Below are 12,735 nucleotides of genomic sequence, written 5' to 3'. Positions count from 1 at the left end.
AAGGAAAGGGAACAAGGAAAGATTATGCAACTGTGAAAACAGGAAAGGAAAACTAGCGAAAATGTGGGTCTGCTGCTAAATATAGTGGAACCTCTGATGACAATAAACACAGAAGAGGCCAAAGTACTTAGCACCTTCTTTGCCTCAGTGTTCACTGATAAGACCAAATTTCAGGAATCCCGGCTCCCAAGACCACAGGGAATGACCACAGGGAATGTCTAGAGCAAGGAAGACTTAGCCTCTGTGGAGGGGGATTAGGTTATGGAGCATTTAAACTGGACATATATGCCTATGGGGCCTAACAGGTTGCACCCATTAGCACTGAAGGAGCTGCCTGACCTCTGGACAAGGCTACTTTGGTCATCTTTGAAAGGTCCTTCCTGAACACCTTCCTGAGAACTGAAAGAGAGAAAGCGTCACTTCTAACTTCAAGAAGGAAGATCTGCTGAAAGACTGGTCAGCCTCAACTCAATCCCTTGGAAGCTGTCAGAGCAAATAATCCTGGAAATAATTTCCAGATATGAGGATAAGAGAAATTCGAGTCCTACACATAGGGAGTACCCCATGCACCAGTACATGCTGACTGCCGACTGCCTGGAGAGCAACTTGGTAGAGAAAGACCTTGAGGAACTCACGAACAACAAGCTGACCATAAACCAGCAATGTGCCCTCATAAGCAAAGAAGGTGAACAGCCTCCTGGATTGCATTAAGAGCACTGCCAGCAAGTGAAGGGAAGGTGAACATTCCTCATTACTCTGCACTGGTTAGGCCAGATCTGGGCTCCCCACAGTAAGACAGACATGAGCTTAGAGAAGTGATTCTAGGAAAGGGACACAAAAATGGGATCTGTAACATCTTTGATATGGGATTGTTCCAGAGAGGTTGCTGAGTCTCTACCCATAAAGATATTCAAAATCCAACTGGACATGGGCCCAGGCAATCTGCTGTACGTGACCCTGAAATCCCAAGAGCTCCTTCCATCCTCACTGATTGTCTTAAATGTACACATGTATTTCAACACCACTCATTTTTTAATTTCTTTTATTTTCATAATAACTTTTCATAATATTGTGCTCACCACCATTTTCCCCCCACACACATTCCTTGCCTTTTTGCACTTGTTTGTTTTCTTCTGTTCTTCCTCTACTGCTTGGAATTACTTTCCTCAGTGGGAACAAAATAAGCTTCAACACACATCTAAAAATCACCCCCTTGAAAGCACATCAAAAGACTCTGATTCCAAGTCTGCATGTTTATTAGAGAAAGGATAGTGTTACAAATACTAAATATATAGTTTATGTTCTGGGAAAACAAACAAAAACCTAAAGATGCAAGTCAAACCATTCTTCACCTTCAAAAGATACTTTTATCTCATGGTAATTATGAAATGGTTATGAAACCCAAAACATTCAAACTTTTAACATGTGGTACTTATGCTTTTTTTTATTAAAGCAATTAATGCTTTAACCCATAACAATTAAGCAACTGAAAAGGTAAGCTACAGAACACAATCCGAAGAATCAAAATTTTCTCCCCTATCTTGTCACAAGTTATGTCCACCATCTCTGATCTGCCTGCCATGTATCACTGTGCTCCCCAAACCACCCCAGTAGCCCTTTGCTGAATTCACTCTAGTTTATGTGTCTCTCTCTTGTGCATTGAAGTAGGGCGTGTGTGTGTTTGGGGGTGGGTGGAATCTAGTACTCTTAATGCAGCCTAATTAATGCTTAGTAAAGGGGAATAAATCACTTCCCCCAGTCATCTGATTATACTCCTTCTCATACAGTCCAAATACTGCTGGCTCGTGTTCAGCTTGCTGTCTACCAAGACCCGCAGGTCTTTCTCATCAGAGCTACTTCCCAGCTAGTTAAAATTGCTGCAAGGGGCTCTGCCTTCTCAGCTGCAAGAAAACTCTGCATTTATCCTTGTTGAATTTCATGAGGTTCCTGTCAGCCCATTCCTCCTGCCTGTTCAGGTCCCTCTGATTGGCAGTACTACCCTTGAATTTCCATCATTTGGTGTTTAAACTTGGTGAGAGTGCAGTGCATTGCCACTGCCACACTGTTGCGTAAGATATTGAACTGTACAGGCCCCAGGACACACCCCTGCAGTTCACTGCTTGTTATCATTTTCCAGGTAGTGTACAACTCATTAAGCACTATCCTCTGAACCTGATCATTAAATCTTATGTCTTTTTTAAACACATGTGGATGACCATCCAAGCAGATGACAAGATCCTAATTGGGACAGGATATTATGGGACACAGACAAAAGACTTGCTACAAGTTGAAGTAAATGACATCTGTTGCTCTCCTCTTGGCCACACAGCTAACCATTTTATCATAGAAGGCAGCCAGGCTTGTAAGGCCTGATTTGCTCTTGGAAAAAAAATCCACCCTGGCTATTCCAAATCATCTACAAATGGCCAGCACTTCCAAGAGGACTGTCCCATGGTTTTCCTCACACTGAAATAAGGCTGTCTTTGAAGATGGAGGCAACATCTGCCCTTGTCAGAGACCTCCTTGATCTCCACAACTTTTAAAATATTGTACAGAGGAGTATCAGAGGAGCATCACTACAACATCAGCCAGTTCCATTGGCATACATGGATGCAACTCATCTAGTCCCATGGACCTGGTCAAGTTCTTGCAAGCACTCCTTGAGTCATGCCTCATTCACTTCTGAGGACTCTTCTTGAATGCTTTCACTAGGCACAGCAACAAGAGAGAGCCTGTCAGTGAAAACTAAAGCAATGAAGACAACATCTGTTGATACTGAATTATCTATCTTTCTCATCAATAGATCCGTATTTTTCTTGTTAAAGCTTCTAATACCAAAGCAGTGGTAAAACCTCTCTGTATTGCTCTTGATGTCTCTTACAAGTGTCAACTCTACATGAGCTTTGGTTCTCCTAACAACATCCTTATATGATGGATCAAGAGGATCAAAATTCCTCCTTTTTACGCTGCCCATTTCCAGCTCCTATATACTGACTTTTTGCACTGGAGCCAGGTCATGAGTTTCCTGTTCATCTTTCCCAGTCTCACAATACATCTATTAGTTTCTTGAGTGTCAGGATGAACCATCTTTGCATTTGGAGGAGGTTCTCCTTAAGCACGTGTCAGGTCTGCTGAGCTCCTCTACCCTTCACAGTTGCCTCCTATAGGATCCCACTTCCTTGAATGAAACTGAAGTCTGCTCTACTGAATTCCAGAGTCTGTGCTCTGCTACTCTCCTTCCTTAGTGCCACCAGGACCTTGGTGTCTACTATTTCACAGTCAGTATAGCCAAGGCTACAACTGATCATATGATCCCCAAGCAGTTGTTGATAATAAACAGCAGATCCAGTTGTGTATCACCCTCTTGACATATCCAGTACCTGTATTAAGAATTTATCCCCAATATCCTCCAGAGAACTTCCTGACTGCTTGCATTCCAGTGTTACCCTGTCAGCAAGTGTCAGGGAATTTGAGTCCTCCATGAAAATCAGAGCCTTTTAAATCAGAGACTTTTAAAGAAGGCTTTGTCCTCTTCCTCACCCTGATCAGGTGATCTACCACCACTGCTATCCTTTCTGGCCTCTCTCATCTTCATCCACAAGCTCTCAAGCAGCCTGCTGTCATCCCAATGAAGAGCTCCTTATATCCAAACTTCTTCACGTTATCGCAGCCCTGACCTCTTTATCTTTGCCCTTCCTGAGAAGTTTGTATGCATCCATCTCTCACTCCAATCATGTGAACTGTCCCATCGTGTCTCCACTATACCAACAATGTCATAGTTCTGTGACTATAAGCAGGAGGAATTAATTCTGCGTGTTTCCCAGGCTGCATGTATCTGCATACATGTACTTGAGATGGGTATCCTTTTACCAATCCCAAGATCCCTCTTGCTTCCACCACCTTGTACCCTTTGCTTTCCATGCACATGCCAATACCTCCCCTAACCATGGGTCATAATGTCCCTTCACCAACCCAAAGCTCCACTCACCAGGCTGGCCAGCCAGTTGTCTCACTTGAGGATCAAGGACTTTCAGAGAGAGATGGGAAGCCAATTATGGACGCCATGGTATTAAAAGCCAAATGCCTGTTGACAAACTGTGCAATTAACCAGGTTTTGATCTACAGGATTTGCCTGCTCCTTTCCCTTCAGAGGATTTGTCCTCCAAGGTCTCACCCTTTCACCAGCAGGACTGAGACACTCTCACATAACTGGTCTACTTAACTTGAGAGATAACACTATCTCTAGTAAGGCAGACTTGGCTGGCAACTCAAATTTTAAAATTTCAAGACAAAAGAACAGTATGTTCACAGTCCAAAAGACTCAACATCAGTTACAAGCACCCAGGCTACTTTACCTCCATTTTGGTAAAGCAAACTGAAACACTCAATCAAATGTCAGTTTCTCCATATTTCCAGTTAAGAACTGGCAACGTGCAGGGAAATGCCAAAAGGATAAAATACATTACTTTTTTGTTCTCTCTTTAGGAATCTGGAAGAGGGAAGTATCAAGAGATAAAATATTTTTGCCAAGTAAGAGAAATAACAATAAGTAATCTTAAAACTGTAATCCTTACACTCCTGTCTGCACAATGGTACTTCCTGAAGATTTGTTTTCTTTAAAGCAGGAAAATAAAGCATGTAGGAAAACAAAGCACATAAGAGAAATAGCTGTGTAGAACCTGGTCATCATAACTGTTCAGGGAGTGTTTGTAAAATGGAAATTTTTGCCGAAGAGAAAGGAAAGGAGAAAAAGGAAACATGAAAAGGGTATCTGTAATAACTAGTCAGCCAAATACCCTGCAAATGTACTCTGTCAATTCTTTCTGAACTTCCTGGTTTTGATTTCAAAGGTGCTGAACCAAGGTACTATATCTCATTTATGACCTTGATGGAGAGGAAAATTAACACAGCAAGTGGTTAAAAGTATTCACTCTGTTCATGCTCTCTTCATGAACTATTCTCAGTCAGATACTGTTGTTCTGTCTCTCACACTTGGCCAAAACAACACAGCCTGGACACCAATTTTTCTCCAATCCGAGTGGACCAACCTTTCTCCAGTCCCATTAGCTGACAAGTGTGTTCCAATACCTTCCGGCCAGTTTGTCCTGCACCCCAGACTCCTTTTTTTGCATAGAAGGAGGCACTATATGCTACACAAAAGTCCCTTTAATAATATTCTGTCCTCATGTCCATTCTATCTTTTAATTCTTGAGTTTTTCCTCAAAGGAAAAAAAAAGCAAGATCAAAAGCCTGATCTGGAATTTTAAAATAAAGTTTGATTTCCAGTAAACTTCACTATTTATGTTCAAACAGATCATTTTTTCCAAACACGTCCTTCTCCAAACGTGAGTTCTTTTGTACAACAGGATAATTAAGTGGGACCCAAAGCACTCTTCCTGTTGTTAAGAGTCATTGCTTTTAAGAATTGTAAGATTATTACCTAAGGCTGTGTATCACAAAAAGTGCCACCTCTAGCTGTGGAGACTAGGGAAAAGCAGTTCACAGAAGTGCTTAAGAAGTTCTAGGCATCACCTCTACAGAATCGCCATGAAAAAATCCCAGCAGTCTTCTTGGACAATCAGAATCTATCTTGATTTGAAACAGTTGCGTTGATTCAAAAAGTCTCTTCTTCAAAGGAGGTGACCAGCTCCACTGAAGTCATAAGGAGAACAGGAAAGAGGGAGACAAATTCACCCTTTCAGAAATTTTGTCGCCTAGAGAAAATATGCCATTTTTATGTCCGTGCAGGCAAGTTCTTCAGCAGTTAGATTTCTTATTATTAGGATACCCACATTACTAGGATACAGTATGAAAGCTATTTTTAAAAAAGTGGCCACAAGTAAATCTTGTTAATATTCCATATATCAGCAAAACAATGTCCTCCCAGATCAACAACAGTCGAAGATGCTACTTAAAACAAATAAACTGGGAAGTTATTTTGGGTAGAAAATTATACCACAAAGTATACAAGCATCAGTAAGGGACAAACCATGGAGACAGAAATTCCAGGACTAAAGAAGAAACACAGTATGAGGAACTACACTATTTAGCACCTACAAAAAATGACAAAAACATGTTGAATATTACAATGTAGACTGAGAGGGATAGGAAGTATGGTACTGCTATTTTTCAAAGCATCAAAACAACGTACAACTGCCAACAACTTTTTTTTTTTCTGAACAGCTAGATAGAAATGCACAAAAGCACAAGAATTCTTGAGTTCAAATTAACCAGAAGAACATGCAAGATTTGTTTCACTGTTAGTTCGCTATTTTGTTAATATGTTTAAATTTTATACCTTTGCAAAGTTTTAAAAACAAATATTACTTCAAACTAAATATACTTCAAAAATCAGAAGTTAAATATAAACAGAAAAACTTGTTCAAAAGTAGTAAAAGGAGCAGCTAAAATTAAGATCTGTACAGGTACAGATAAATAAAGACCATATAAAAATACCACACTGCCTTCTCTGAGAACAAAAAAATGCCAGACATGAACAAAAGGAAACTGAAAGAAGATAAACAGGAATGTACCCTAAAAAAAGGGGCAGAAATTGTGTTCAAAAGAAGATAAGCCCCAGATCTGACACGTTACATAGAAAAAACATAATGAGCACATTAAAAACTTAGATTGATTGATCTGAAAACAAAACAATCCCTCTTTCTGGGGAGCAGGAAGCCTCACACAAAAGCCTGCAGAACTAAAAGATGACAAATATAAATCTGAAAATTTAGGACCATTTCTATTACTTTCCATTACTGCCACTTGGCTAAAGACCTCAAATTCATTAAATATTCACTTAGTCACATCTAAAATTTGCACCGTGAACAGATTTTTCTGATGTTCTTGTACAAAGGCTTAAACAAAATACAAGTCTTGGTATTGGCAGAGTCCTTGCTAAACTCAAGCTTTCAAAGGCTGACTGAAGAAAAGTAAGAGCTGATTTTGTCTCTCTTTATCTTAAAGTCTAGCAAGAAGAAAACACAAAGTACCACCTGAACTACTTTGGTTTGATATGGTGCGGTGACTTCAGTCACGTCAGCCAGCTCCAACATTAAAACAAACTGTGAACAGTTTGCTTCACAACTACCCACCAGTAATAGGCATTTGATACATGCCCTTTAAAGTGCAAAGAAGACAAGTCGTATTACTCTGGATTACAAATAACTACTTTTATCATGAAACAGAAGATACTCCTGAAAAAGAAAAATAGAGGATTTTCAAAAACACAGGTACACCCTGCAAATTAAGTTAAAATCAGTTCAGAGGTACCACACACAAAGAGACCACTCTGAACTCTAAGTGTGCACACACAGTCATGAAAGACCTGTGGTCCTAAGCCCATGTATATTCCATGGTTGAACCACCACTGTTTCCCTTGTATTTTTGTATCTTGAGACACAGGAAGTCCAGTTTGGATAGGTTTTAGACATCCTGCAATTACAAATTTCAGTTGCAGTGCAAACACAGTACCAATGAGAGGTACTATTATATGGTCAATTCTTCTGTACAAATGATGTCTTTCTCTCCCCCGTTCAGTCTCACTCCTCTATTTGATAATATTCTCTAATCCACATCTGTTTCCCAGATGATGATCTAATGATGACAGACCATACAGGACACTTCCTTTACGTTATGTCTGAGACATGAGTAAAAGTAACACCTAACAAACATGCATATCACCAGATACAGTAAAAAAGTAGTATTTATCAGGTGTTCTACCAGCTCAAAGCATTACTATACAGTACACGTTATTTCCTACCATTGTGCCAACAGCTTCATGGAATCTTTGTCAAAAGCAATCCAGATCAACAAATCAAACATTCAACTATTGTGTACCACACTGTTTTATACAAAGCCTCGTTGACATAATACCAGAAAGGGAAAAAATTAAAAGCCATGAATGTATCTGAAGCAATCCTAAGAACTCTGTCTCCTTTTACTGCCTGCTAAGGTTGTACTTAAGTAGTATGCAAATAATTAGTCATTAACATAGAATCAATTAATCATTAACATATACTCACAAAGCATTCAAAATAGATTTCACCTTTATTTAGGCCAATTAACTAAAGCTAACATTATGATGAGAACTTACGGTAACATATCAATAATATATTAAATGATAGAATATTCATATATTAATTGTATTATTATAGACTAAAATAATATTGTAACATAACTGCATTAGAATTCTAAACTAATTTACAATACTGTATTTTCTTTATGTATATTTATATTAGTATATTAATATATATTAATAAACATTGATACACTAAGAAATTGGTTTGTATTTTGCAAATCAACATACCTGAAACGTGAAGTGATTCTTGTTGCAGCACGTTTCTTACACAGCTTTATGAACACTAGCAGATTTATCTTGTACTTTCACTGCTAACTGAGAGGGATAGCTTAGGTAGCACAAGTGATACAGAATTATTCCTTGATAAATTTCAGAAATGTCAGGGCTCAGATAACTTTGATTTCTGCAAACTGGTTGATTACTGCATATACCACCTACCAACATGTAAATGAAGCCTGAATTCTTAGTCAGGAAGAAAATCATTGAAATCCTGACTGAACTAAGATTCTATTTGAAAAATGGACTCAAATTCACCACCCTACAATAAAATATTGGTCAACTGTGCCTTTTTCCCCACCCAACTCCTTTCAAATGATATTAAGTGTCAATACCATAGCGAACCCCCATGGCACCTGCCACAGTACCCACAGTATTTGAAATTACCATCTTCAAATTTCAAGCATAACTATCAGCTTATTTATGCTGAAAAAAAGACTATTCTATAGAGTTCCAACGAACATGAACAGCATTTTTTTATTAGCCACCACGTGCTTACTTTTGTGAATATAAAACATCTTTTGAGTATCATACTTTAATAAATAGGAAAAAATCTGAAAGAATCAATGCAGACAACACTTTTAGATAACGTTATCAACAGACATTTGGACTTCATATAAACTGGTATCTGGATGATTCTGACTGTAGAAGGTTATGAAGTCCATCTCTGATTTACCAAATGCCATACAAATATTACATGCATTACAACGAAAATCATCTCTCTAGACTGGCCTACATTTCTTAATGTCTTCTCTCTTCCAAGTTAATAATTCAGACTACCTACTCAATTTCTTCTTGCTTTACATTTGAACGTTTTTTTGCTTTGCCAACAAAACAAGTCCATATGCCTGCTGTACTTAACACAAGACAACCATAATGCACTGAGATTGTCTAATAAAACTCCCATTATTCTAAAATTAAAAACCATCTTCAAAACAGGTTTATATTTACTTGCATGATTTACCAAGTTAATGTCTTTCCTGTTTCCCAGTATTAGGTATGATTGTTTTGTTTTGTTGTTGTTGCTGGGTTTGGTTTTTTTCTTTTCTTACACAAAACATTGAATTGCACCTGATCGTAAGTCTTCTGTGTGTCTCTTCCAATTAACCACATCCTACGCTGTAAGTCTCCCTGCAGATCGAACAATTCTCGTTTTTCAAAGAAAACTACACTAACATGCGAATAGTCCAATTTATTTTAAGGAATATAATCCCAGAACAATGATACTACTCATTGAGTAAATGGGGGACGTGCCACCATTAAATCAATAATTTCTTATGTAAAAGGAAATTTCACTTTAGCTCCAGTTTAATTTTATAATCAGTTTGACTCCTAACGTATAAGTACCCATACACTCCCCTCTTCTGCAAGGACAGAGGTGGCAGACTGGACCCATTTGCTTTTAGTTCTTTTGTGTCAGAAAAGGATAATGTTAAAGGAATGAGGAGGAGGAGGAAGACTACAGTGAATTCTTTAAGGAGACTGCCAATAACAACTGGTCATTTGTTCATCCCTAGAGTGGCAATCACACCACTGACAGTAATATCATACAGATTTCTGCAGAAAACACTGTGCCTAAAGAATTATACACAAATTATTAAATGAAATAGGAAAACAAAACAAAGATACTCGGGTGAGTTCAGCCACGTCAAAACTCATCATTTCCACATCCCAAAGTTCCACATTTTACTCATCAGAAGCTATAATACCCACATAAATATTTTATTCTTTAAAAATTCAATTAGCCAGTTCAGAGACTTACTGAAATTGTCAGAGATGACTACTACTCAGTGAGCTAAGGGTTTCCAATTATCTCACAAATTACTGAAAACAGATTTCAGTTTTCAACAGAATTGAACATATAATAGATATAAACGTATAAATATATAACACAGAAATAATAAAGGAATATAAACACACTCTGATCAATTTGAATCACAGACAATACATGAAACCTTACGGTTGCCTCCAGCAATCTCAGAAATGTAACAATTCTGACTCATAACTAAGTCTGCACACCGTAAAAACCATACAGTGTAATTCCATGACTCAGACAGCTGTGGAATCGAAGTATGACATAAATTTTAATCTAGAAATGACTAGTAGACAAGAAAAAACAACAAACATACTTCATATGATATGTAGAGATTTTATGAGTTGGTCAAACAAATCTTACCCCAGCAGAATTTTAGCATGAACCTCTTTGTTAGTCCTTGAGATTTCTCTCAAAGAGGTAATTTCTGCATCAAACCAAAATCCTCTTTCTTCTGGAGTCTCAACATTGTAGTTAACCATCACCACATCACCCACTTTTAGTTCACTCCACTTCAAAATGGTTCTTGCTCGGGGTCGAAGATTACTGGTGTCCATTTCTACTATGCCATTCTCTGGGTACCTTGAAAAGTAAAACCAACAACATTAATGATTATGACTCCTGCAACAGTAAGAAGTCACAGACAACATTTTCAAAAGTATAGATTTTTAAATGTGCTTCGGGCATGTAAGAAACGTAGTATAATAATCTGACCTAATAACCTTTTGAAAGTTTAGTTTTCATCTAAACACAGACCAGGAATTAAGCAAATTTATAAACATGCGATAACTTTTTGACTGGAATGCAATCAAGTTCAAGGTTTTGGCACACACATGGCCCCAGTCTGCTCCCAGTAAAGTCAGTATTCCAATTAAAATGACAATGAAAAGTAGTGAAGGTTAAAACTATGTTTTTCAACTCAGCACATTTCTAATTTAGCTTTGCTTTCATGCATTCGTTACGCTTCCACTAACTTCAATAATAACACATTTAGGGAAGTTTTTTTAAAAATTTGACCCTACAAACACAGCATATCAAATTCCTGTGATGAGTATAGTCCAAGTCCACATTCCATGCACCATGTTTAAAAAAAAGTGTAACTACAAAACGTAGTGAGAAACAGAACTAAGACTCTCGATGAGATACATGAACTAACAGATTGAAAGTATTTCTCCCTTTAAATTACAAAACCAAAAACTCTAGATACATTTCCTCTCTTGCAACACACTTCTCTTGACCAGGACAAAGACATAGGAAGAAATGCAGTATTAAAAGAAATTAACGGTTCACTGAATCATAATTAAGAAGTTTGGGTTGCTTTATTTTTCACTAAAAACTTGGGTGACTTTTTACACAATATCTTACATAGAAACCCTAATTTTTGGGTAACATTAAGAGATTTCTTTCCTCCTCCTTTGCTAGTGTATGCCATCACAGCACATATACAAAAATCAAAGAGTAATGAACAATTTCTGAAGAGCTCCAATTCCTCTCCAAGTTGAGAAAGACCCATTTAGTAAAATTATGATAGTGATGTTTGACAGCACTAGAACTAAAATCCCAGTGCAAGAAAGAAAGCTTTTAAGATTTGAGATGTTAACTTTTCATTTTAACACCACAGCTTTCTTAAATCCTCTGCATAAGGCAATTATTCAATGATAGTAGAGCCTGTGTACTTTGCACGTGCTGGAAAAATAGCACAACACGGACATGATAAAAACATTGCTCACAGAAAAAAGCTGGCCTGCTACAAAAAGCAAAAAGTAAGATGCTAGACTAAAACGGTGAAGTTCCTTTCTGATACTGTGTGCAACCAAATTAAGAATCTTCCATCATTTAACAAGTACTAGATGACATCACAGCACAATTTAACAGAGAAAATGAAAATAAATCTACAGCCTATAAACAAGTGCTATTAAAAGTATTCATTTTTGCTTCTTAAGAAACATTGCCGAGGATTATATGAGAACAGTATGATTGTGGGAGGTGCCCCTGCCTATTGCAGGGGAGTTGGAACTAGATGATCTTTAAGGTGCCTTCCAACCTAAACTATTCTATGATTCTAGAATATATCTTAAATTACATTTCCATCATGCAATTATTGGTATTCACATGCAATTGTGAAATTGTAATGGCAAAATTCTACTCCTACTAATAAAAGTATGGCTCTGTCACTTTCCAGCATGCTTCCCAGTAGTGAACATCATTTCAAGGTCTTGGGGAAATCACACATTGTGACTTACTACATTACTACATAAAGAAATACTAAAACTACTGTCATTAACAGCAGGAGGCTCTGATACATTATAGCCTGAAATCAGGATGTCTGCTCCTAAACAGTTGATTGAAAGCCCACTGGCATAACTGGAGACATTTTTAAAAAGTTCATTTTGCTTTGTTTTATGCCTTCTATTAAATCTAGCACAACGGTTTGCTACTAAAGATAAGGTGAGGGGCAAGGCTAGACCTGGCATTCTGTCTCCAGGCATTTCTTTGTCTTCTACAACGTAGATACCTGGAGCGTACCTTAAATTTGTGGAAAGATTTATCAATTTTTTTTCTTTAA

General features: G+C 37.7%; 1 protein-coding gene across 2 annotated transcripts in view; it reads right to left on the bottom strand.

Annotated features, from left to right (window-relative positions):
- UHRF2 (ubiquitin like with PHD and ring finger domains 2) overlaps nucleotides 1-12,735 on the bottom strand; it is a 97,901-nt gene that overhangs the window by 48,678 nt on the left and 36,488 nt on the right. For both annotated transcript variants that reach the window (XM_074569584.1, XM_074569585.1), the window contains exon 4: nucleotides 10,533-10,751. In XM_074569584.1, coding sequence (XP_074425685.1) covers nucleotides 10,533-10,751 — 219 coding nt within the window. The remainder of the gene's footprint in view (nucleotides 1-10,532; nucleotides 10,752-12,735) is intronic.

This window comes from Larus michahellis, chromosome Z (assembly GCF_964199755.1).
Source record: "Larus michahellis chromosome Z, bLarMic1.1, whole genome shotgun sequence".
NCBI classification, from domain to species: domain Eukaryota; kingdom Metazoa; phylum Chordata; class Aves; order Charadriiformes; family Laridae; genus Larus; species Larus michahellis.
Note: the sequence above shows the minus strand (reverse complement) of the source record. Positions and strands in the feature narration are given on the sequence as shown.